This window comes from Ambystoma mexicanum, chromosome 6q (assembly GCF_040938575.1).
Source record: "Ambystoma mexicanum isolate Mex_15411 chromosome 6q, UKY_AmexF1_1, whole genome shotgun sequence".
Classification (NCBI taxonomy): Eukaryota; Metazoa; Chordata; class Amphibia; order Caudata; family Ambystomatidae; genus Ambystoma; species Ambystoma mexicanum.
Genome location: NC_090937.1, coordinates 694634546 through 694661883, shown reverse-complemented (window position 1 = coordinate 694661883; position 27338 = coordinate 694634546). Strand labels below are relative to the sequence as shown.

Below are 27338 nucleotides of genomic sequence, written 5' to 3'. Positions count from 1 at the left end.
GGAACGGCGGAGGAGTGGGATTGCGAGGGGGCCACCTGGAAGATAGACCGCGGCCTCGGGAGTTTGCATAAAGGAGGAAGCAACGGCGCTTCGGATCACAGCGTGATCCAACAAAGGTGAAACTGGGCAGGATTGCTCAGAGCTGGTGGCTGGACCCGGAGAGGTGCAGGGAGCGGGGGCTGGCGGCCCGACCTGGAATAGTGAGGAGAAGCAGCTGAGGGGCACACGCATACGGACCAGCGGATGCATGAAGCTGGAGGCCAGCTGAGCCCACAAGGAGCGCGTACGAACAGCATCAGAAGCCACTAATGGAAGCAGGCAAGTGCGCGGTGGATGTGGAGACGAGAGTAGATGCACGCTGTGAGTACAGTCGCATGAAACAACGCGCCGAGTGCAGGTCAGGTGGCCGGCGGGGGACATTGATTGCGGCTAAGTGGGTGAAAGGTCGCAAAAGGCAGTGCATGGGACAATCCCTGGGGATACTGGACTGAGGCTGCGGCCCCGAGGGCAAGTGCGGGAGAGACGCTGGCCAGAGACAATAGCCGCCTCGCGTAGAGGCGCGGAGAGGTGTGCAGACAAGGCTGATTGCAATATATAGCAGGTGGAAGCCCTTGAGGCCTGTATGCCATTACAGCTGTGAACGAGGGTGCGCAGCTGACGCACCATACAATAGACTCTGGGCACAGTGCACTGAATAATGATACACGAGTGAGAACGAGGTGCATAACTGGTGCGGAACCAGGAATCAACATTGCTCTTTGGATCACACGGCGCAGGGCATACCCAGCCGGTACTTTGAAATAGGGTCGGACCACCAGTGCGGCAGATCCCCCCTCGGCATTCAAGTGTGGATAGGAGGCTGTCCCTAACGGAAGAAATGTCCAGTAAGCCCCTGAGAGCGAAGGCTAAACAGCCCACGCTCGATGAATTTACCAGGACACCGACTGGCTCGGCCGGAGTCAGAAGTAAAGATAAAACCTCAGCAGGGGGATGGCCGCTGTGAGCACGTATCAGGAGGTCCTTGACGCGATTGCGGATTTGAAGGCGGCCTGGGAGACCAAACTCCAATTGGCTGTGACAGAATTGAAGACGGCAATGGAACTCCAGGTGGGGGCGGTACAGGAAGATGTGAACCTCCTCAGGCAGGATGTTAGGACTCTGGAGGAACGCACGGAGACTCTGGAGAAAGTGATGGGTCCAACCGCAGCGGACTGCGCTGCGCACAAACGGGAGCTACACGCCCTGGTGCAACGTGTGGGCAATTTGGAGAGTAGGGCGGAGGAGGCGGAAGGGCGTGCCCGGAGGAATAACATTCGCATTGTTGGACTGCCAGAAGGTGCTGAGGGCCACAACCCTACGGAGTTCGTGGAAAATATGCTGCTGCAGGAAATCACCGGGGGAACCCTGTCTCAGGGATTTGCTGTGGAAAGAGCGCACAGGGCCCTGACTAGGAAGCCACCGCCGGGAAATCCTCCCAGGCCGATGATCGCCAAGATCCTCAACTACCGGGACCAGGAAAGAATTCTTGAAAAACTTCCGCAAAGGTGGAACAATACAACGAGGAGCGGCGAGCATAACTGCCTACCCGGATTATACCCTGCAGGTACAGCGAAGCCGTATGAACTTTGGATCGGTCAAGAGGAGATTGCGGGAAGCTGGCTACAAATACATGCTGCTCTACCCGGCCAAGCTAAAGGTTTTTTATAAGAACAAGACGTTGTTCTTCGACACTCCGGAAGATGCCATGGGGTGGCTAGATAGGCAGAGCTGCCCTCAAGAGCCAGATATTCAGAAAAAAGATGGAGCAGGACGAGATAAGTAAAGCTGCGAACCTGGTGGGACCGCGGACTGTGGGACTTGATTATAGTCATTGATGCAGCTGGAAGGCAGGTACACTCTGGTTGGTAGGAAACATGATCCGTGAGAACGGAGACTGCTGCATGGTGAAGGAGCCTTTTGGGGCCCATCTTTATATTCCCATTTAGAGTTTAGTTTGGTCACTGATAGTGAGGTGACACCCTGCCGGGTTCTCAATTTGGGTTTCCAAGGTAGAACCAAACGCAGGGATGCCTGAGATCCAGGGATGGAGCTGGGCAGTTGTTTGGGTTGGGGTTTTGGGGTGTTCAAGTTTAAACATGGGCCTTTGTGGAAGAACTAATGGGGGACCTTAAGATATTAACATGGAATGTTAGAGGGCTCAACAGTTATTTGAAGCGGAATAAGGTCATGCTGTACTTGAAGCGACAGAAGATAGACGTCGCTCTGCTACAGGAGACGCATCTGACGCGAGAGAAAATGGAGTTGGTGGGGAGGAAATGGAGAGGGATAGCGGTGGGTTCATCGTACTCTGCCTATGCAAGGGGAGTACTTGTCTGGGTGGCGCCACATGTCCCATTTAAGTTGACTGAAGAAGTTCTGGAGGCGGATGGGAGGTTGGTTATATTGAGGGGGCTGATAGAGAACAAAGAAGTATGCATTGTGAATACATACACCCCTAACCAAAGCACGACGGCATACTTTAGGACACTGTGTACCAAGCTAAATGCGTGTGTGGGTGGTGCGATGATCTGGGGCGGGGATTTTAATTGTGTATTGAATCCTAGGGTAGACAGGTCGGATAATAAGACGGCCAGGCCCAACCCAGCGGCTAAAGCATTGCGGACACTGCTGGCGGACTTTGGCTTGGTAGATGTGTGGAGAGTGAAACACCCTGATGAGAGGCAATACTCACTATTCGGCTCCGCATCAACTACATACGAGGCTTGATTATATCTTCGCCACTCCGGACGTAGTTGCTGAGAGTATCCATATAGATTACAAAGCAAGAGTCCTCTCGGATCACTCGCCACTGGTCCTCGGGTGGCAGCATTGCCCCCCAAGGGCGCGAATACCGACATGGCACCTCCGGGCAGAAGCACTCAAAGATCCAGTCTTCAGAGAGGACATAAGGGATGAGATTATTGCCTACTTCGAGGTGAATACTGGCAGTGTAAAGTCGGCGGGTACTTTATGGGAGGCTTTTAAGGTTGTGATGCGGGGGATCGCCATTGCGAAGTTGAAGGGATTGCTGGGTGGAGTTCTAGCTGATCTACATAAAGCTGAGATCGAGCTGGAAAGAGTGTTGGAAGGGGCAGGGCTGATACAGAGGTAGTATTCAAATTACAGCAGCAGTGCACGGAATACTGGGATAGACTCTGTAACCTCAATTATAAAAAGTATATAGAGAGGCAGCATGCAGAAGGAGATAAAACGGGCCGGCTTCTAGCGTGGTTGTACAAGAGCGAAACCCCTAGATCCCCGATTCGGATTGTAACTAATGAAGAGGGCGAGACAGACACCCAAGAAGGTGTGAATAGGGCATTTGCAGAATACTATAAGGCATTTTATGAGGATAAGGAGGGGAGCAGCCAGGAGGAGATAAATGAGGTACTAGAAGATATAGGCCTGCCCAAGGTCAGTGACGAGGAGAGGGAGGAGCTGGATGCACCGATCACTTTGGAGGAACTGAAAGAGATTGTAAGGCAGTTTCCCACCAGCAAGGCTCCAGGTGCAGACGGGTTCCCTAGTGAATTTTATAAAGTGTATGGGGAGGAGGTGCTCCCACCCATGCTAGAAATGCTCAACGAGGCGTTTGAGGTGGGACGGTTGGCGGAGTCACTCAGGGAGGCGATCATAATACCGCTCCCCAAGCCCAATAAACTGGGACACAGTTGCGGCTCCTACAGGCCCTTGTCGATGCTGAACCAGGACAGTAAGATACTGACAGCCGTCCTGGCCAACAGAATGCGGAGAGTAATCGGCAAGTTAATTCACCCAGACCAAACGGGCTATGTCCCGAGCAGGAACATCACTCACAATCATGGACGACTCCATCGAGTGGTCGAATGGGGGTGCAGTAATGATGGCGAAATGGCGATTGTGGCACTGGACGCAGTTAAAGCGTTCGACTCTGTTAAGTGGCCGTGGTTGTTGGTGGCCCTAGGAGGATATGGAGTGGGGCCAGGTTATATTAAATGGGCTAAAATGCTATATAGTGAACCGTTGGCCAGAGTTCGTACGGGTTCAGTGGTGTCTGAAAGATGGCAGCTGGGCAGAGGCACTAGGCAGGGGTGCCCCTGCTCCCCGATGCTTTACATTTTAGCCCTGGAGCCCTTAGCAATATACCTCAGGCAACAATATGACCCGATCAGTATTGAGGTGGGAGGGGAGCGTCACCTTATATCCTTGTATGCAGATGATTTGTTACTATATCTGAAATACCCGGAAGAAAACCTTCGGTATGTTTTGGAGGTGATGGGGAGGTATGCCAGGCTGTCCGGTATAGCGGTGAACCCCCAGAAATCTAGCATATTCCCGCTGGGTAGCTATGTGGGAATTCCTGTAGAAAGGTTGCCGGTGTTGCAGATCCCGTGGGCAGCAAGCTCTTTCCGCTACCTTGGAATAGATGTGTATCATACGGCAGAGGAAGAACATAGGCGCAATACTGAAATAGCCATTGGGAAAATTGGGAAATGCATGAGGTTTTGGGAGAGGTTGCCCTTAGCGATGATGGGCCGAAGTACTATGCTTAAAATGGTGATCCTACCTATGCTTTTGCATTATTTCAACAATATTCCATACATGATACCCAAGAAGTTTTTTGTTAAGCTGAACAGTATGTGCAGGGAATTTTTGTGGCATGGTACCCGGAATAGAGTTGCATTATGGAAGCTGCAGAACTTCTATGAGAAAGGCAGTATTAAATTGCCTAATTTTGAGGCCAACTATGTAGCGGCGCAACTGCAATATGTGGCTAAGTGGCTCTCTGATGAAGAGTCCCCTGAACACAGGTTGTTCGGGAAGAACTGTACTCCTTTTTACTTGCGGGAAATTATCTGGGTGGCTAGCTCAGACATGAGGGGGCGCCCTAGAATGCTGCTGTTGGGGTGGAACATGTGGCGTTGAGCCTGCCGGATGATGGGGGACCCTTTCCCGTGTGTTCCGCAGATACCGTTGGTCGCACTGGCAAAGGGGGACAGGCAGCAGAGTGTAATTATTAGGACCTATTGGGAATCAGTGGGACTAGTCACGTTGGGAGACATTTGGCAAGACGGGACTATTATGGATTTGGAAGAACTTGGGGAAGTGACGGGATTACACGTAGGCCAATATGTCACGTATCATAGGATAGTGCAGAAGATTCGGAGTACATGGCCTGAAACTATTTTGGCGGAGGAACCGGATGCTACTGTTGGGGTAATATATGATACATCGGAGTGTGGGCATGAGGTCTCTAGACTGTATGAGATGTTGATGACTAAGGTTGGGAAGGACCTGGTGCATTTGAGATCAGAATGGGAAACGGAGATGGGAGCCCCGATGGAAGATGGGATGTGGGAACGTGCTTTGGGATATCATAAGAAGGTGTCGAGAAATGCCAGGTTCAAACAAATACAGCTATGTATAACGCACAGGGCATACATGACCCCTCTGAGAATATCGAAGTTCCGAAATGTTGGGCGCCAGGCGTGCCCTAAGTGTGATGAGGAGAATGCCGACATGATACACATGTTCTGGGCGTGCCCGGTAATTGAATGCTACTGGGGCGAAGTGGCACGGAAGCTAGCGGGGAAGGGGGTCACGCTCATAATAGACTCGGCCTGGGCCTGCTTGCTGGGAGGGTATCCCAAAGCGTGAAAACTTAAACATGTAGGGAAATTGAAAGATTTGGCATATGTGCTCGCGAAACGAATGATTGCCATGGGATGGAAGGAGCGTCATAAGCCGCGAGTGGAGGTCTGGTGGAAGGACCTACAAAAATGGGCGGAGGCTGAAACAGTGGTGTGGCAAGAGGCTAGTAACACGAGGGGGGATGAAGAAATGGGCTCCCTCATGGCATGGAAACTATTGATAGCTGAAATGTTTGGAGCAGTATCGGCTCCGGCTGAATCTGAGGGCAGCGATACCCTGACACACGAAACAGATACTGAATGTGAAGAACAAACAGGCTCATAAGGGGGGGGGGGGACTGGGAGTGCAGTGTTTACGTTGTTAAATGTGTTTAATCATGTGTTGTTGCTTTGTTGTTTGGTTTGAATAAAATAATAAAAAAAAACAAAAAAACATGGAGAAGCCATAAGGAATAATACAGAAGCCATTGGCCTCTGATGTGAATGAAAAAGCATAGACAGGCTTTAGGTACATGGAAAGGCTGACATGATCACTGCCAAAACAATGCACCCAGCCAAGGACGGGTGGAGACGGTAAAGTTCCAGTTACCAAGGTGATGAACCACCCTTCAGAAAATCAGGCTAAAATCCTCAATTACAAGCAGAATAGCTTCATTTCGTGGTCTCAACACATGAGATACAGGTAAACAGTAAAATGACCATTCAAACAAGGTAGACGGAGAGGGCTGTTCCTATCAAACCTGAGGAGAAAAGCTACAAGTATTGCCCAAGCACTGCTAACTGAATGCACTCTCCCAGGCTTAGGGGATCAGAGATGGCAACATTAGGGAACACTTTGCACCTCCATGTTCATTCACATTGCCTTGAAAAGGTACACTCAGTTTGGTAACCGTCCAGGGTCCCAGGGATGGGAGCACACATTCTGCCCAATCCAAATTCACCTTTCATGTGGGGATATAATTTGTTGCAATGGTTTTTCTGTAATCCTGCATCATTGTAGATTGATACTAGTAGAGGTAGACCTAGGAGGAGCCACTAGATATGGCTATCCAATGATAGAACCGACCCTTTTAGCTCCTATATGTAGCTCACCCAAACTGATCAATGTAAATGTATGATAGGTTTTTGGGATGGAACCTGAATTTGTAATGTCACACTGGGATAAAACCGTGTTACACACACTTAGAAGACGAGAGCTCCGGAGCATACTTGTATTTCTGGTGTGATCACTGTCATTTTTGTTGGAAAATAAAAGACAGTGGGGGTCATTCCGACCCTGGCAGTAGGGGGTTAACGGGCCAGTAGAGTTGCCGCCCCATTAACCCCCTACCGCCTCATTACGAGTCCCGCGAGCAGTCCAGCATGCTAACAACGGGCCCGTTAACGGGCCCGTTGTTAGCATGCTCCCCATTCCCATTGAGCCCTATGGGGGCTCGAATGGGAATGGGGATGGGTTCCTGCAATGGGGAAATACCGGGCCCTCCAAGGTCGGAATGGCCCGGTATTTCCCCCATTCCAGGAACCCAGACCCAGTACCCAGAATGGGGCTAGCCATGCCACAAATAGCGTCATGGCTACCTCCAAAGTCGTAATGACCTCCAGTATCTTTGCACCATGGCAGGGAGTCTTTGCTGGGCCAAAGTGTTCTCTGCTGGAAATTGGGGTGACTGCTAGAGAGCCCCGGCCACAGCTATACACCTAGATATGAATTTCCTGGAGGGGGAAAAGGTCTAGGTTTCAACATACAGCAGGAAAAGCACAAAAACCCAAAATGCGAGTTATCTGGAAGGGCCTAAGTGCCGGAGATGGACAACATACAATTGTGTGCGACGTACATCAGACTAAAGCATTGGTAAAATGAGTAATTAGAGAGTTTGGACAGTTTAATAGGTAGCATTAATGGTGGTTCCCCTGTCTGCACCTTTCTTACCTTGTGTGTCGGTTGATGGCTGTGCTGCATGCGCACCGGCGAACACAGGCAAACACAGACTGGTGCTGCCCTTTGCCTCAGGGCCCTTAGCCACTTGGGGCTGCACAGGCAGTGGGGTTGCCTTTGGAGGATGGATGGAAATAGGGCTCAAGGCCCAGTCAGAGGCTTGGGCGGGAGGAAGGGAAACTAGGAAGCAGTGGGAGTGGGAGCAGGGAAAAGCTCGGCAAGATAATACCCGAGAAAGAGAGAGAAAAAGGCAGGGGGTGGTCACAGGACCCAGGAGTAGGTCCTCACGTTAGGCAAGCTGGACAAAATGCCCAAAAGCAGTGGATGCACCGACGAGTGCATCCACATTAGGATGTTCACAGAGAGCTCAGGCCCAATCAGAGCCTCAGGGCGGGGGGAGGCAGGGAAACAAGGAAGTGGGTGGGGGTGGGAGCAGGGGAAAGTGCAGCAAAAGAATGCCAGAGAAAAAGAATGAAAGAGTGGGGTTGCAGGCCTCAGGAACAGGTCCTCACCTTAGGCAAGCTGGAAGGAAATGCCCCAATGCAGTCCACGCTATGATGTTCACCGAGGGCTCAGGTACAATCAGAGGCTGGGGGTCAGTGTGGAAGGCAGGAGGAAGGGAAACAAGGAAGCAGGTGGGGGTGTGAGTAGGGGAAAGCACGGCAAGAGAATGCCAGAGAAAAAGAAAGGAAAAGGGGATTGCAGGCTCCAGGTACAGGTCCTCACCTATGCCAAAATGCAATGCAATGGTGCTTAAAAGCCTAGACTAGCTGAGCCTCTCGCATCTCATGTCAAATTGAATTATCCTTAATATGCATGATATGATACGATATGATATGGCAATTATACCGCGCCTATACACAAGTGTTTCAAGGCGCGACGAGGCAAGGGAGGGGGAACAGAGGGAAGACAGACAACAATCCTAGTAGGCCAGGTGTCATTCAGATTGCGCAAGTGCATGGGAAGGGGGAAAGGGGAAAGTGCAGGGGGGTGGGAGGGGACATTGCAGTACATGGGATAAAAAGAATAAATAACAATAAGTAGAAATACGGCCAGCAGGTGGCAAATGCAAGGGTAAATGCAGACATCAGGTGTAAGTGCTGGTAGTGGGACTGTAGGGATGCAGAAAACAGTCCCCAAGTGAGGGGGTTGCCAGGAAGGCAGTGTGGGTGTGCGACTCGCAGGGGAGGGGACCTGGCCCGAGATCAGAGGGTGGCCAGGTATCCAGTCCAGTTTCAGTTTCAGCCAGGAGGTCAACAGAGGAGAGGAGGAGAAAAAGCAGAAGCAAAGAGAAAGGTTTTGAGGTGTTTCCGGAATCGGAAATGATTCTCCTCAAGTTTCAGGGAGGTAGGCAGGCTGCTCCAGAGGGAGGCCCCAGCTGAAGAAGGAGATCTACCACCAACTCATTGCTTGGAGAAGCGACTGACTGAGGGAGTTGGAGGCAGATGAGCGAAGAGCTCGAGAAGGAAGATATTTGGGAAGAGAAAGTAGAAGGTATTGAGGCCCCAGGTTAGACCCCTGGGGAACACCACAGGTCGAGATAGAAATAGAGGGGAGGAAGGACCCAAGTTGAACCTGGGAGGGTCGATCAGAGAGGAAAGAAGGCAGCCACGCTAGGGCCTGACCGGTGATCCCCAGGTTATCGCAGACGTTTAAGCAAGATGGCATGGTTGACCGTGTCAAAGGCAGAAGAGAGATCAAGTAAGATGAGGACACAGGGGGTGTTGGAATCAAGGTTGGAGAGCAGGTCTTCACGGATGTTCAGGAGAGCATGTGATTTCATCTAGGATTCGTTATTGCTGGAGAAAGAAAACGCAATCTATTGATATACATGATGCAATTACAAGTTGCAATCCCATACAAATACTTAACATACAGCAAGTTACTTCAACTAGTGGTTTTCAGTTTTAGAAAATTGTTTACTCTGTAACTTTAAATTCTGGACGTTTTGGTCAATTGTGTTAAATGTTTTTTTTATGCAAAAAAGCAATGCTTTTGTCTTTAGCAATGACTCTATGTGCTTGCAAGCAGTCCAATTAAGCAACAGTGTGATATATGGTGTGATTTGCACTCCTACCTGTAAATGGAGCTTCATCACACAACTGACAACCCTACGTTAGTCTGCTATGGGCCAAGTTAAAATCACTAGTTTGTGGAGGGGCTATTTCAGGTCACTCTTAACCTATTGACCCCATTGCAGGTTGGCTCTCGAATAGGGAAGGAGGCTGTAAACCTTCCATACTCTGCCACCACCAGGCATTCCCTCGTCTCCAACCATCCCCCATGCCCCACGAAGCCGGCACCACTGGCAGAGACAATGCTGGGGGTACGCAATGTATTATCCCCCTGAAATCTGCTCCAAAAATCTTATTTTACTGTGGCTTCTCTTTCAGCAGATAGCTTTAACAGCATTACAGAATGCAATTACTTTAATAACCGTTTTACCAACCATTTGTAACTTTTTTGCAACTCAGGGTTTGTAAAAAAAAATTAAAAATAAAAGAAAATCAGACTATTTGGTGAAAGGTTGTGCAAGTAATATTAAAAAGATTTGTCTAATCCCTGCCTTTTTTTTAAACTCTAAATATATTTAAAAAATGTGAGATACGCTAGTAAAAGGTTATAAAAGTGCTTCCAAAACGTTTATATTAACCAATACATATTTTTTTTAAATAAAGTGATTTGTCTTGCTGCACTTGCAATTCTAAGTTTGTGATTACTATATTGTCATAAATATCTTTTACATCATGTTCACATAATGCTTTATATATATATTACTTACATTTATTAAGCATTATGTGTTTTTTGGATCCATTGCTGAATTTGTATTTTACTTTAAAACAAATTATGAATTTGTATGTTTCAGTGCTCATGTGTTCAAAATTTCAGGTGCACAGTTCAGATCAGTTTCACCACCCATGTTCCTTCAAACAGATATAGGCCTCTGGAATGCGCTGTTTTGAGGTAAAACGTTTGTTTTGTCTATTAAACATCTTTTGAATCATGCCATTAATGGTATTAATTGAATAATGGCATTTAATTTAAAAAAAAGATCCTTCAAAAGCTGAAATTTCAAATAGTTGGGGATCCTCTGTAGGGGAACCCACCAGCGGCCCCTTTGACGATTTGGCAAAAAGATTTTTTTTTTCTAATAAAGTTACTTCACTCTGCAAAAGGCAACAATGGGAATTAACGCTGCCATGTTCCCCATAACCGCACCTCTCCGTTTGAAACGTCAGGGGTGTCAGAACATATCTGCCTGGCTTCCTGCAAGAATTAAGACGTGTAGGTGCATTTTGCTCAAGTTTGTTTTTCATCAGTGGTGTAACATAAAATAATTCCACCCGCCCTACAAAATGCCACAAGGAGCATCTGCGGTTCCCTTCACTTAGACATACAAACCGGTTGGATGAGTGGGGGAAGGGCTCCGATTAGTGGGGGCCCCCCTTCAATGCTTCGGGTGCAGGAGTAGGTTTTACCCTTGGTTTTCACCAATACCCCCAATTATAACAATAATGTGGGTGTCTGCATAGCATTTCATGGCAGATTCCACCCACTTCCAAGCGCTGTGGTAACCAGTGTTAATATCCTGTGGTATGGTACTCAATCTATCTCGGAAGGCTAAACTGGCCCTGCTGCGGGATTCAAACTTTCAAAGTGCCCTCACGTCAGAGACCAGTGCTTTACTAGCGAGCTCTCCACCCAGATGAAGGGAACATTTCGAAGGCTGTGAGAGGGGCAACAGGCCTAAAGAAGGCTTTCCTGAAGCAGTGCAGTGGGCGAGATGTATGTGCTTATGACAATGCCGGGTGGGTACTGGGGAGACACGAAAAGCCGACGGGGTGACATAAGGGGTGAGTAAAACATTGGATGGCAACATGGGAGATATGGCGGCAGATAATAAGCATGGCGGCTTATGGGGAGATGTGGAGTATAAAGGGGGGACAAAGGGCTGATGACCGCCATAGGTGTGGCACAGTGCGCCTGAACGGTAGGCATGATGGGCTGATAAGAAGACATGGGGTTGAGAGAGAGACCTTGGAAGTTTGCAGTGGACGTACAGTATGGGGGACAAGTGGAGATATTGGACATGAGTAGTCGTAGAGTGTGATGGGGAGGCACAGCAGAGGGATGAGGAAAATGTCTTAGGAAATCGAGATCCGTCTATCCTCCTCCTTGACCAGGTAAGAAACTAAACTCCCTTTGGAAACGCCTTTGGGTGCACTAGTTCAACTTATGAGGAATAAAAAGGTAGAGACTGTGGAGGGTGCTAATACCTACTTTGGGGTTGGTTCTAAGGTTTTCCACAATGGCTTGTGTGTAAATGATGCTTTGTAAGTGGGCTGGCCAAGGTAGATCACCCTTAAATGAGCTTTTGGTCCAAAGGAGAGCAATGAATGAGATGTGGATGGCAATTTGGGGAGTATTGGGTCTAGGTTTCATTGTGGCTGAAAACCTTAATTCTGTGAATGGAGTACTAATCGAAAGGTGTGGTGTGCTATGCAGCATGCGCACCGGACGATTCCTCACAGTGACATGGCACCAATTGGAACACGGATTAAAATGGTGACACGCTTCATTGTCACGGACTAAATAAATGAAAATGTTGCCTTTCATCTATAGCTGAAAAAAAAGTTATTCCCGGTTTGCTGATGTGGGGTGCATTTAAAAGGCCCTAAACAGAAATCATCGTTTTCACCTGAAACACTGCATCTAAACACTGCCACCAATAACGGCCCTGCTTTGATTTCCCCGTCACATGAGTGGCAAGCATTTGTAAACTGCATCCAAAAACGGCCCTGCGTTGCTTTTATTTCACCTGAACGACATGAAGTTATGCATTGCATCCAAAAACGGCCTTGTTTTACTTTTAATTCACATGAGGGGCAAGAATTGCAACACTACAATCAGAAACGGATTTTGCTTTCCATTTCACTCGAACAGCAGTCCTTCAAACACTGCAAACGAAAAACGGTTTAGCTTTTTCTCCTGTTGAAATCAAAGAACCACGTGGAAGGGGGCCTAGCCCTCATTGTCAATGGACTAACAGCAAATGCAAACTCACTTAAAAAGAAGAAATTAAATATTACTGTGACCTACAAGACAGGATTTCAAACATTAAATGCAAAAACGGCTTGCACACGTGTGAAAACGAAAAATGACTTTAAAAAGCCACAGTGAAAAGGTTGCACTGCCCGCACAAGAAAAAGGTCAGGGAAATATGCTGTGGGGGTTGACTAAAGTAATGTACATTATGTTTCCACCCACAAGACTTCAGTCACCTTTGAAGAGCCACAAAATACCGGAAAAACCAGTTTGAGGCTAAGGCAGGAAACTTCGCAATTAAAAGCCCTGCTCCCACTGCAAGTCGCACCTACCAGTGAACCATTCCACAGTTAAATGTGAGGTTACTGAAGGTGTCATAATTCCCTGCTCTCCCAGACTGGAAGGCAGGTACTCAGGGATTTCAAAGCAAGCAAGTGTGGTTAAAGTGTGATTGGGAGGTGTGAGCTCCTTCCTGCACCCACTAACAAGAAAAAACTGACAACTTCAAAAGGGGGGGGGGGGGTCATAAAAATCTTTGGTCACCGGCTGAGCCAGGGGAAGACAGTTGGCTGTGGGAGAGGAAGCGCCCCTCCCACAGAGGGGTACAGATCTTCCCAATTGACAGAGGACTGATTTCATTTTTAGGCATTTTCGCAGCAATTAGAATGTGAAATCATTTCATTTTATGCTATGGCTTCATGAAATTTCCAGGCGGTTTTAAAGAGATAAAGTGCATTTTCCTAGGACTTTGGAGACAGAAATGGCCAGTTAAAACAATGTTCTGCCTGATCTAAAAATGGGACAAATATGACAATTGGTGAAAAGATGGAAATTGAAATTATTAACCCGCTTGATCATTTGCAGAGTTATAACTGTTATACCTTTTGTGAAAAGGACAAAAATGTGCCACCTGGCCATTCTACATCGTACAGAGGTGGCGATTGGCTTACCTAATTCCTGATGACCCACTAAAATCACATATCTAGTTCATATGTCAGGGGCTAGTAGAATTATGAAGTTATGAGACATAACTGGCTTTTGTCAAAAAGTGGCCAAGGGAACAAAGAACTGCAATAAATGCCAACAGACAGATGGTGCTCTCTTCCCTTGAACCAATATCATGCCAGGGGGTGGGGAGAGGACTGTCCTATCCAAGCGGTAATGGTAATTATAGAGTACTTCCCCTAGATTGTAAAGCGAGTGATGTCATTTGTGCTATATAATGGGGAATGTACTCGGTCAGGACACAAAAAATCCGGGGAGACAGGATGGGGGCGGAGAGAAGGTGGCTGAACCAAACCAAGGCAGAGTGCAGAGACCAGACCCCGTGCATAGCTGTCCAGAGTGTCCCGAGATCCATCTGGCTTTCCAGAATCCCAAACCAAGTCTTACTTTGTAAGTAAACAAATAACCCCAGCCCTAAATTGCATAAGCCCTTCATTTTTTAGCATTGCACCCAATTTTTACCCCATTGAAAACCCCAAATTTCCAGTATACTTCAGTCACCTTCCCATAGAAGAATCTGTGTGTGAGCATATTCCCTTTGGTAAACCTCTCAGTTGTCTGTATAAATCCTTAGTATTTTTGTTAAGCAAATCAATTAATTCTCCTATTTGAAATTCACGGTCCAAGATGTTTGAAATTCGAAATTAACCACCTTCACCCTGGTCTCGTTCTTTAATTATTATAGTCATTAAAGTATTGCCTCAAAATAATTAGGGGGTAATTCATAGAATTCAGCGCACAAGTGGCGCACGCGGCTGGCGCACAGTGTGCGCGTGCGAATCCCTGCGCCAGCCGCGTGCGCCAAAACCCATTTCCGCGCACAGCGTATTCATGGATTCCAGCCACCAAAATCAGCCGTGGCGCACAGTGGCGCAGCGACCTTCCAGCAGCGCCAGTTACGCCCCCAAGAACGCCTTCCGCGCAGGGAAAAGCCATCAAAATCCCCAATCCAGCGCAAAGGGCTGCGCTAACCCTGTACCAGCACGGCAAGCGGGCTACGTGTATTTCAGGGGTTCACGTGAAGTTCCCCACGCGATCGGGCCTGGGGGAGCATGCTACGTGTATTTCAGGGGTTCGCGTGAACTTTTTCACGCGATCGGGCCTGGGGGAGCGTGCTACGTGTATTTCAGGGGTTCGCGTGAACTTTTTCACGCGATCGGGCTTGGGGGAGCGGGCTACGTGTATTTCAGAGGTTCGCGTGAACTTTTTCACGCGATCGGGCCTGGGGGAGCGGGCTACGTGTATTTCAGGGGTGCGCAGGAAGTTTTACACGCGAATAGCCTGGGCGCGTGTATTTCAGGGGTTCGCGGGAAGTTTTACACGCGAATAGCCTGGGCGCGTGTATTTCAGGGGTGCGCGGGAAGTTCTACACGCGAATAGCCTGGGCGCGTGTATTTCAGGGGTTCGCGGGAAGTTTTACACGCGAATAGCCTGGGCGCGTGTATTTCAGGGGTTCGCGGGAAGTTTTACACGCGAATAGCCTGGGCGCGTGTATTTCAGGGGTTCGCGGGAAGTTTTACACGCGAATAGCCTGGGCGCGTGTATTTCAGGGGTGCGCGGGAAGTTCTACACGCGAATAGCCTGGGCGCGTGTATTTCAGGGGTTCGCGGGAAGTTCTACACGCGAATAGCCTGGGCGCGTGTATTTCAGGGGTGCGCGGGAAGTTTTACACGCGAATAGCCTGGGCGCGTGTATTTCAGGGGTGCGCGGGAAGTTTTACACGCGAATAGCCTGGGCGCGTGTATTTCAGGGGTGCGCGGGAAGTTTTACACGCGAATAGCCTGGGCGCGTGTATTTCAGGGGTTCGCGGGAAGTTTTACACCGAATAGCCTGGGCGCGTGTATTTCAGGGGTTCGCGGGAAGTTTTACACGCGAATAGCCTGGGCGCGTGTATTTCAGGGGTTCGCGGGAAGTTTTACACGCGAATAGCCTGGGCGCGTGTATTTCAGGGGTGCGCGGGAAGTTCTACACGCGAACAGCCTGGGCGCGTGTATTTCAGGGGTGCGCGGGAAGTTCTACACGCGATTTCAGCAGGGTACGTGTATTTCAGGGGTGCCGGGGAGTCCTACATGTGATTTGACAGTGTGGGTCCTCCCAGGTGTTCCCTGTACACCCTCCACGGCCCCTGAAGGCAGCCCACACCACAGGGGACTACCCTGCATCCCTGGTCATGTCCCGCAGGCAGCCCACCCAACATGGGCATGCCCCCCAGCAAAGGCACATGTCTCCTTGAACTAATGAACACCAACTCATGTCCCCCACCACCCCCACCCCCCAGCACTGTGGGGCACCTGCCAGCAGGCCCCCACCCATGTCCAACTCATGTCCCCCACCCCCCCCACACCCCAGCACTGTGGGGCACCTGCCAGCAGGCCCCCACCCATGTCCCATCCATGCCCGCACCCCCCCCGCCCCCCAGCACTGTGGGGCACCTGCCAGCAGGCCCCCACCCATGTCCCATCCATGCCCCCCTGCACCTGGGTCCCAACAATCCCCAATCATGTCCGTAATGGCCATCCTCCCCTGCCAAAAGGCCCAACCAACTATCACATCCACCCACATATCAAAGGCAATTACATGTTACACACCCAATGTAAATAATGCAAATGAACACATGCCTGTCACACACAATGGCTGCAAGTGAATGTTAAAACACCCAACATGACATGCATGAAAGTAATGAGATGATAGGACACATTGAAGGATGAAAATAAAAATGTATTGAAAATCAACAAGAATGGAAATGAAATTAGAAAAACCACAAAGCAAAACAACAAAAAGAAGATGAATGAAAAAAATCCAAATAATCCAAAAATCCATAGAATAACTATATACAAGACAATCCGGGTCCATGAGCCCAACCAAATGAAACCTAACTATGTCAACTAACTAAAAACTGAACTATATACAAAAAAGTGGCGCATTGTCCAATCGCAACCAAATCAAATTCTAAAGGAAACCTACCACTAACTATATAACTATATACAATGGCAGCGGGCAAGTCCTGCGGCTCACTCTGTGATGTTGCTGGCCAGGGCATCATCGAACTCCATGTCGATGTCCTGGAGGCGGGACTCTGTCCTGGCCCCGAGGTCTCGCAGGGATAACCCCATGTCCACCTCAAACTCCCTGCGAGCTTCCTCGAGGCACTCAGCCCGCCTCAACGCCCGACGCATGGAGAACTCCGCCCTGACCATGGTGAGCCGCTCCTCTTCCGCCCGCTGCCGCTCCGCACCTATCCGCTGGACCAACTGCTCCCACACGGAAGACACTACCATCCCAGGGTTCTCCTGCCCTCCGGCCGATGCCTGCCCCTCTGATCGTGATGGCCCCGAGCCATGATGCCTCCCACGTCGAGCCTGCTGCTGCCTCCGACGCCACTGCCTCTGCCAGCACGACGGCATCCAGGATGATGGAAACCACCGACGCCGTCGTGCACGTGCCCTGCCCGATGATGCCGTCACATCCTCCATCTGCTGGGGTCCAGTTGCTGTGTTGTCCACCCCTGCTGGACCTCTGACTCCCGACTGTGGCAGGGATGGGATCCCCACCGAGCTGGCTGCATTGGTCAGGGCAGGTCCACAGGGGGCCCTGGTGGCATCTGGGCCGGAAGACGGCAAGGAGAACGACTGGCGTATGGTCTCCACAGAGGAGGAGAGGGCCGCCAGATTGGCCGACACATGCAGGAAACCCCCGAACATGGCCGATCCCAATTGGGCCACGTCGGCACGGTGCTCTTCGTGATGACGTGCGTGCTCCTCCTGGAAAGCACGCACGGCATCACGAATCACAGCCGTGCGCATCGCGACCCCAATCAGAACCTTCTCCACACGGCCAGGGGTCCCCTCGTCCGCAGGTGGAGGGGAGTCAGATGACATGGACATCCCCTCTACCTGCGGACGGGCCTGGGACGGGGCATCCCTGCTGGTGCAAGGTGGTGCACCCACAGGTTCAGGGACAGCGACATGCACAGGCCCCTCCACGGTGACCTGTGCTGCCTCCTGCCCCTGCCCCTGGACTGCACCACTTGCACCAGCAGGGATGCCCCCACCAGGCCCCATGTGCGCCTCAGTGGCGGCCTCCTCCTCCTCTGTGGAAACCACCAACCTGGATGGCTCCTCGCCGTCTACCGCCGTAGCAGGCCCCTGTGGGGGCTCACCCACCCCTTCCGCTGCAGCCGTGGGGGCATCCCCGCCGCCTTGCTCCACAGCGCCGTCTCCGCCCTCTCCTTCACTAGCCGCTGCGTAGAGGGAGACCTAGAACACAAGCATCAGGGTACTGTACAATGGTCCCCTAGACAGGAAGCAATAGCAGATGAGTGCCACTGTCAAAGTACACTTCCATCATGTCACACCACAACACATGTGTCAGTCCAGGCAAAACACACACAGTGACAGTCATGGTGCGTGCCATGGACATTTCAATGCATGTCCAATGGACTCTCGAATCATACAATGTAATGGGACTCACATGCATCATGGGTCATGCCTATCACATGCACACACTTCACCTCAGTCACATCCATCTGGCCCCGTACACCCCAATCACAGTGCATACAAGGATGACTAGGCTGCATCAGTGAATCTGTACATTGTCACAGACATGTGTCATGCATCCATGGCACTCACAAGTCACAGACACGCAGGTCAGGCACACACACATGGATACCACATATGTATCTGGCATCAGCACCCATCCCTCGCCCCCACCCATGTCCAGGAACAGAGACTGCCATGCTCTCATGTGTGCAATCTGCACAGGGCTCCCCATGTCGCATTCAAACACATGCTACAACCGTGCGGTTCACACATTACAGGTCGCACATGCATTCCCATGATGTCCCTGCACACATACATGCGTACATGGCCTATGTCACACATGCAGGCAAGTATCAGACAACCAGCACACTGCAACATGCCCTGTCTCACACAGCAATGCTTGGCCACTTACCGCTCAACTCCAGACGGGTCTCCCTCTCAAGGACCTGGGCGTGGAGCGCTGGGTGTGCGCGTTCCAGGACCCTCAACTGGATGGAACTCATGCGGCCCCGGCCCCCCTCCACGAGGCGCCGGGCCTTCATGAGGGTCCTGGACCTCAAGTCTTCCCAGCGCTTCTTGACCTTCTGGATGGTGCGGGTTGCCACCCCCTCCGCGATGGCAACCACACAGTCGGCCCAGATCCTGTCCCATCCTTCCTTGTTGGCACGGGACGATCCGAAGAGGGCATCATACTGCCCCAGGACTTGCTCCACCAGGACACCAACTTCGGTGGCAGTGAAGCTGGTGCCCCTCTGCCCCTCTGGCTGGGGGTTGCCACTGGTGCCAGATGTTGATGTGCCCGACATGGCAACCCCAGGGGCAGGAGTGGGTGGGCAACTGGGTCCTGGGCTGTGGAGCGATGTTATCCGAGTCGGGAGTCTTCTGTTCCAGCAGGGGTGAACACTGCAACTGGACCCCTGCAGATGGCTGATGTGCAGGCACCAAATGGCAGGGCACGGTGGCAGCAGGCAGGCAGGCAGCAGCAGATGGCACGTGGGAGGCTGCTCGGGGCACTGGGGGGCAGTGATTCGGCCTTCTGGGCAGGAGCGTGGTCTTCCGTGTGTTTTCGCGTGGCCAGCTTGATACGGAGTGATTTGGCACGTGAAAATCCTGCACGTCAGCGTGAAAATCGAGGAAAGGCCCTTAGCGCGTAAGCGCGTCAGCACGCGTACGCGATTTCATTGGACCCAAGGCCCTTGCAGCGTAAGCGCGTCTGTGACGTTTTGCGCACGGGCGTTGCCCTGGCAGGGCTTGGTGATCCCGCGTGCATTTATGTTCTGTACGTGCTTTTCGTGCGGTGCGTGTGTTTTCCATCCGTTGGGGTTCACACGCTATTACTTCACAGCGGGTGTTGGCTACGCGTTCTTCTACACGCAAGGCAGACGGTGAGTGGTACCCCGCTCCCCCAGGCCCGATCGCGTGAGTAAGTTCACGCGAACCCCTGAAATACACGTAGCACGCTCCCCCAGGCCCGATCGCGTGAGAAACTTCACGCGAACCCCTGAAATACACATAGCCCGCTCCCCCAGGCCCGATCGCGTGAGAAACTTCACGCGAACCCCTGAAATACACGTGCCCCGCTCGCACAATTGCTGTATGTTGCCACTTTTGTAATGCGCAGGGACGCTACCGCCTGCCTTCGTGTGGCGGACGTGTATCGGCTTGTGCGTGTCTTTCGCTGTGCGTGGCTTTGCCCTATTCGATTCCATGAATACGTGTGGTTTGGGTGCGTGTGGGCGTTCCGTCTGCTTCCCTGCAGTCCATCCCCAGTTACGCCCTTGTTTTCGCGAGTTGTTCCCCATTCCGCGCGTTACGCCCCGTGTTCCGCCCACTTTCTGGTGTATGCGCCGAGGTTGTGCGCTTTCACTGTGCGCATCGCGCACGTCTTTTGGGATGTTGCAGTGACGTGTGCGCCATGCACGGGTTTGGCGCACATCCCGTGGTAAACACGCGCAGGGACTTCCATGTATCGCATGCGTGCGCGTGCGCCTGTTTTTTTCCGCTTGCGCCAGCTTGCGCCTGCTTGCGCGAAGATTTTCGGCGCACGTTTGTTCCATGAATCGGCCCCTTAGTCTCCTGGTAACTGAAACCCAAATTTGTCTGTGTTGTGTGCATTACCCCACAAATTCCTATTTGCATCTGTCCTATTAAAACCCCAAACCATAGTCTCATTGAGAGCAATCCCTTTTTGCCTACAAGTCTATCTGTGATGTGACTCTGTCCATGTCATTGAAAAACGATTTTCCTATTATAAGCAAAACCCCTTCCCTGAGCTGCCCGTCATTGTAAATCCAGTGTAAAACGAATTTCCATTTGCCACTGTATTTTCCCTTTTGCATTTGATTGCTCCCAAAATCGATTTTTCCATTTAATTTCTATTTTGCCCTGGTATGCTGATTAGTGTTCCCCAAGCTTATCCATCTCCTAAAGTGTAAGCAAGAAGAATGTCCTCTCATCCTGTTCCCTAGCAATTGTGCGTAATAAGCAAATCCCATTCTGCCATTTTGCTCCAAAAACGGGTTTTCACTTTCTTTGCTGGCGTTTCTCTCTCGATTCCTACTCATTGCCACTGCCTTCCATTCAAAGGAATCAAATTAGCTGATGTTTGTGGGCGAGTGTTGTAAGGGGGGTGCTAAACCGTTGGTGTTATCTGTTTGTTCTTTTACCGTGTTGCCATTAAAGACTGTGAATTGCAATAGGATATCTTAACCTAATTGTTTTGTAGAGATTAGTGCATTTTGTGTTCCCACAACATTGGTGGCTGTGAAATTGTTTGATTTTCCTTTTTCATTAAATAATAAATTAATAAATATCTTCATGATACACACCGGCTCGATTCCTCGTCCATTGTGACACGGGGTGTTTGTGGAGGGTTGGGTGCGGGACGGGTTGGAGGCCTACTAAAAAGAAAAAGAACCTGTGGTTTATTAAAAATGAAAAGTGCTTTATTGTATGCCACATTCATTGTTGGGGAAGGAGTCCTTGGCTGGAGTGTGCCGTGTAATAAAACCGTGGCATTGATCCGATTCCACTGTTCTCTCCTGGCCCAAAGAAGATGTGGTCTTTAGAGATCAAGGATTCTCTTGAGAAGAAATCAAGTGTTTATAACCCTTAAGGTTTACAGTACTTTTACATTCAGAAACCGCTAGTTGGGCTTTATTTGGCATGCTTCTATAAAAGGGAACCAATATTTAGTCTGGGAATTAGGTTAAAATGGACTCCCAGAAACATTACAGGTAAATCCAGAATAATTATGGTGTATCCTTTACAGATTTCATGGTTAGTAAATGTGGGTTCTAATCTTTTGGGGAGTATCCCTTGGCAGTTCTTGTCCCTAATTACGGCAGAAGAGTCTTCCCAGCCATCTTAGCAAGCAACAGCAGCTTACATGATTAACATGCCTGCTCCTCCGCACCTGCTGGGGTTTGATACTACTGAGCCTTCTGCGTTAAGAACCTGGTGGGAATCTGATCCTAGTTTGAGATTACAGGTTGGAACCATAACCAGTTTAGTAAAAAAATAAATAAAGAAAAAGCAGTTGACGGTAATCTGGATGCGCTTCAACTAATGACAGTATTTGGATTTAAAATCTGTAAGATCTCCTTGTGGACTGCGCCTGCATAGCCAAAAATGTATAATAAATACATAAAAAAGGGGAAATCCTTTGGCTAAGGAGATCTTGCAAAAAAGTTTTTGAAGTTTTAATGATTTGATCAAAAATGTATGTGCACTATCCATTCAATCTGTTACTTTGAATGTTCCTGCAATATTAAAGGAAATAAATAAGCTTTGAACAATACATTTATTTTTGATAAACAATGTCCATCTTTCAATTAAAACTTTTTCCTTGTATTAGACTTTTTCTAAACAAAACAAAATGTTAAATTATTCTCATAAGGCTATAATGTCAATCTTATATATTTGTCTTTGGACATTTGATCCTCTGCCTCGTGACGATGATTCTTATAAAACAGGGTGCAAAATATGCACTTGCCACTAGTCAATTGCAAGTGATAACTGACTCTTGGTGAGTAAGAAATGCTGTCCTGTGGGTATATATATATTTGAGGCGCTGAGTGACTTTTGTATGGCTGGCTAGTAACTGAAAACTTGAATGTATGCCCCATGCTTATATCCTCATATAATGTCCTCAATTAGTCACTCAATAGTTACCAATGAAGTGGTTTTTGATAATTCTACATCCTTACTTTTGGCATCCGCTAGTTCTTATATCCTCATATATTGTTGTAAAATAGACACTCCGGATAGTTTCCAATAGATATCTATACTTTGTCCTTTATTATCTTCTCATGAGTTATCTTTGATTGGTCTTGAATCCTTAGTTGTTTAGAATAGTTCTTCATACATCGTCCACATGTGTTTCATCATTGTTTATTATATTTTTGGAATACGGAACAGGGATTCCATCACAGCCTTTTGCTGCTTCTTACACTGGCTGCTCGGTAGATGTCAATGTATTTTTTAGATCCTGTTCCTCGTGGTCAAGTGCATTTGTGGACTAGCCCCAGGCCATTGAGCCAATAAAATGGTGTCCTCTAAACCTCTCAGGAATCCATGTTCTTCTAAGCACCATTTCTTGACTACTCATCCCTTTAAGTGCATTGCATACACTCAAACTTGATAGTCTTTTCTGTATATTTCACTTTGCCTCTTTCAGAGAGTTTCACTTGCTTGTTCTTTCTTATGTGCTTTACTTGCATCTGTTTCAGCCTGGCAGGCTTGCCGATATGCCCCAGGGTCCCCGCTTCCCTTGCAAGGATCCAACAGCTTTGGCTCCCGCTACTGGTGGCAGCCTTCTGCTGTTCTGCCTTCTCTTGCTGCATCTGCTTTGCAGCTACATGGCCTCTCACGACTCCCACTTCTCTTCTCCGCATCTCTCCATGTTTCAGTTTGGTGGAGGCTGCCTTACAGTACCGGCGAACACCCAGAAGCTCTGCAAAGTCTTCTGGCATTCTCGATGCGTTTGTTTGCCTGCAGTCTGCTTTTCTTTTCCTTTTTGGAAAGCCGCTTCAATCCACAGACACCACTCCAGCTGTGCGGTTCCTTGGTCAGCACGGAGGGAGATGGCATTCTCCAGCCAGCGTCCCTTCAACAGCTGTTGTGCCGGTTTAAATTTCCCAGCTTCAGGTAGGGCTGTTGTGCTGGTTTAAATTTCCCAGCTTCAGGTATGTTTCTGTAACAACTGGAGCATGGCTTGCGCTCCGAGCCTCCATTGATCCGTATTCCTCATTGCAATACTTTCACACTTATGAATATAAAAGCCTGTTTCTGATAACTTGGATGAGGATTTTGGTACAGTGTTCTTGATGATCTTAAAGGGAAAGTCATTCCTTTATTTCTTATGTGCAGAACCTGGGCAGATATTTTCAGTGTCTTTCTTGGGTCGGTGAGGGGAGGGATAACAGTATGCCATTAGAGCATGGAGAATGACAGGGGTATCCTGAAATGAGAAAGGGCGATACATTGTCTCGTGGATGATGCCATAACACCCCACCCCCCATTGGTCACCTTCCCCCATGTGATCCTCCCTCATATAGCCTCCCCTGGGCTCAGGATAAGGTAGAGGCTGCCGTCCCCTAGTCAAATGGGAAGAGGCCTCCATCGGGAAAGGAGTGACGACACCATCAGACTCATTGCAGTATGTTCAGCCAAGCATATTAAAAGGAAATAAAAAATCAAAGATCATAACTAATAATAGGAGTCTTCCCTCCCACAAAAGCAATGATGTTTTTCAAGAATAACCACATTTAATAGGCCTTGTTCATGCATCCCACACTGTCCTTCATCAGAGGAATCTGGTTGCAGCAGGCACTTTTTTTTAACAGTAATTGTTTTGTGGCAGATTTGCTTTTTAGGCAACTAGAAGCACAACAGAGTTAATGGTACACATGACGTAACCCCAATTTGCTCTAAGTGTTTAAAAGAAAACGACTTTTCACAACGACCATTTGAACATAACATCCCAACCTTGATGGACAGCTACAGGCATGCTGAAATGGCTGTACTTGCCTAACTCCAGAGAAACCGAGTTGGCCCTGCGGGAAGGACTAGTCCGAGGGCCGTCCAGTATATTGTGACTCCAAGCACCACACAAGTGTCTATCAAACTGGGACAATAAGCATATCTACGAAGGAGGATTGCAGCGTATTGCAGAGAAAAGGGCACAATAGAATTGTGCAAACCCCAGAGAGAAATGGCAACGTCTCTTTTTACCTCATCATCAGAGCTGTTGTAACTCCCAGCGATGTCTCTCTCAGAGTACATTTTTAAAGAAGTTTGTTGCAAGAAGTCCGAGATCCTCTGAACAAGAAAGTCACGATCCTTCAAGTTGGCGAAAAGAAACGTCATTCTGTTTTTGGTGCTGATGGATAAGGGACTGGGCAAGACACTGGAGCTGTCCGCCTTTTCCACAATTGTTACCTTGAAAAAACGGAGAAACAGGAGCCATTAATCTTCAACAACAACAATATATTTACAGGGACAAAGGGAATCTACATTCAGGAAAAGTGAAAACCTACAACAAAATAACATTGACTGTGCCAGCTCAAATACTGTCATACAACACGCCTAGTGTTTCCTTGAGAGGACAAACGTCACAGGTTTCTGTATTGAAGGGAACAGATGTTGGTCACAAAATACAGGAACTCCAAATATATTCAATCAGGGCGATTTCTGGGGAAATAAAGCAAACGAGAGATAACACGGGCAACTTAAAATTGGAAGAGCTAACGAGCTTAGCGGAAATCCACTCAAAAACAGGTTTTGCGTTAAAGTAATATAAGAAACGCTATATGTTGGAAAGATGAGATATGAAGTTTGATAAATCAATTGGCTTGATGCACACAGTATGACCCAGGGGCCAAGTATAAGAACACTCAGTATGAGAGACCTGGACAGACATCACACCACCATCAAGTTAAAAGAGGAAGAGGAGAGTGTGTGAGGGTTGGGCTTGTGCTTTCTGTTATGATACTCCTGTAAACGAATATACGAACAGACAGGCTCAACCACGTATTTGGTGTTTTAATGGCGTTGAGCGGAGCGCTGAGCTCAACCCTCCCGAGTGAGGGCGGGAAAACTTTAACTGATTTAACGGCGCTGGTCTGCTCGCGCTCGCTTTTCAAGTTCGGTTGGTTTTCTTTTGTCTTTTGTTTGGAGGGCCGCTCGCGTATCTCGTGCAGCGGGGATTCTTCACTCTTCCCCCACGCGCAGGGGGTTACATGAAAGGCAATGGCAATTTCACCTGTTTTTATTCTTCTACACTAAGTTTAGTAAAAGCTGAACACGGTCTGCAGGGGACTATGGGGGTCTCATAACTGAACGGCTGATGTGTAATTGCCTCCTGGAGCTTTGAACCCTGCCAGAAAAACACAGGAGGGGGAGGTTATTGTGCCAGAAAATGGAGAGGGAGGTTGTATACGCTCAAGTGCTGTAGAGAGGCGAATTTTATTAAATGTGTGGTGATGCGAGTGATGCAGGTTTACACGCCACGTGGTCGGGTCCTAAAGATACTGCAAGAAGTCATTTATGGCTGTGGATTACCCTTGAGAGAAGAGTGATAAGGTGACACCGTAAAGCCGTGAGAGCAACGCTTGAGTGGTTTGTAAACACTGCTTGCCGAAGTGCAGTCTCAATTATGGAAACCGGGTCAGAGTGCAGTGAATGGTTTCCTGTAAACCCAGCGACCAGTCCTAGTGCACAGGGTGGGCATCTCACGGGAAGGGGGGCTCTCTGCGAACCCATTAACAAGGACCTTCGTTTTAGATTGTGACTGCAGTTTAAGTACAATAGGCCCCAGCTCGGCTCAATCTCTATTTGAAATGAAACTCCAAATTGCTCTGTGAATATTGTAAATAGATAAGAGGGCAGATCGAGGAACAGTTTACAGTTTTCTTAATTAAATATCGTGAAGGAGACATTTAATACGATTTTTATCGTCAAACGACTGCATGTAACATGGAAAACGTACAAAACAAGCATTGGCAATGCCAACAGTTTGGGCTTTTGTCTATGCATGGGAAAGGCACTTGGCAGACACAGCCTTAGTGGTATTAACTACACATTGTTGTCAGCAGGTGCAAAGTGGTGAGAGTACATGGATAACTAACAGCAGTGCCTGGCAAAACCTTAAAACCTATGCACAAGCCAAAAGTTGTGGCTTTGACAATGCTTGTTTTAAACAGGAGGACTTCAGTGACTTTGCCAATGCTGGGTTTTAACAGGACGTCAGTGAAGGGCAGTGCTTATAAATCAAGTGGCTGAAGGAAGGCCCGGTAAGACATTTTTATTACACCAGAAGCGTGTTTACAACTCCAATTAAGTCATAGGGGCCATTACGAGTTTGACAGTATTTCGGTGGTAAATCCGCCGAAATACCAGCAAATGGTATTAGCATTCCCACTGTCTGATATCCCGGAATTACTGAGATATTACAGGTGGCAGGAAGGAGCGGTAACTCCCCATTTAATGGAGTCCCACAGGACTCCATCGAGGGTATTTCCGGTATTACAGGCACTGGTAATACCGGCTATTATTTGCGGGTGGGGCCTAATTTACCTCCATCTCTTGGCTGGTGGTAAATAAGGCAACCCCCCTGGTAAACATGTAGTTTGGCGGTGCAGGAAATGTGGCAATAACAGAATTACTGCCACTTTTACTGGCCCTTTTCTCGCACCACCAGACCTGCAAAGACCCCCATTAACTCTCAGAAGACTGCTTTAAACAAACGCTGGCAGGCACTTTAAATGCAAAGCCTGATGGTAAGGCTTGATTAAAGCAAGCTCAAAGAGTTCCCATGAGGAGGTGTTTTGGGAGGGCAAAGGTAGGAATGGGTGGGAATGGCCATAGGGATTAGCATGACCATAAGCAGGCAATGGGTGGTTACATAACCAGACAGCACCTACAGACTCTGTGTCCCTCCTCACATGCCATTCCTCCCTATCTGTACTCCACTGCAAGAGTTTCAGCTTTTAGGTGTCGCAAGCAACCTAATAGCCCAAACCAGAAAATGTGTTCTAACCAGGTTTATTTCCTCTCCTGAATTACAACGCTTGCTGTACTCGGCCTTCCTTCTCTGACATTTCTTGCGAAAAGACAAAGTATGAGCCATTTGACCTTCCTGGA

The 27338-nt window shown here is 48.9% G+C and overlaps 1 protein-coding gene across 1 annotated transcript in view; it reads right to left on the bottom strand.

Moving 5' to 3' along the window:
- TBC1D9 (TBC1 domain family member 9) overlaps nucleotides 1–27338 on the bottom strand; it is a 573450-nt gene that overhangs the window by 278195 nt on the left and 267917 nt on the right. The window contains exon 7 of the mRNA XM_069631194.1: nucleotides 24429–24635. Coding sequence (XP_069487295.1) covers nucleotides 24429–24635 — 207 coding nt within the window. The remainder of the gene's footprint in view (nucleotides 1–24428; nucleotides 24636–27338) is intronic.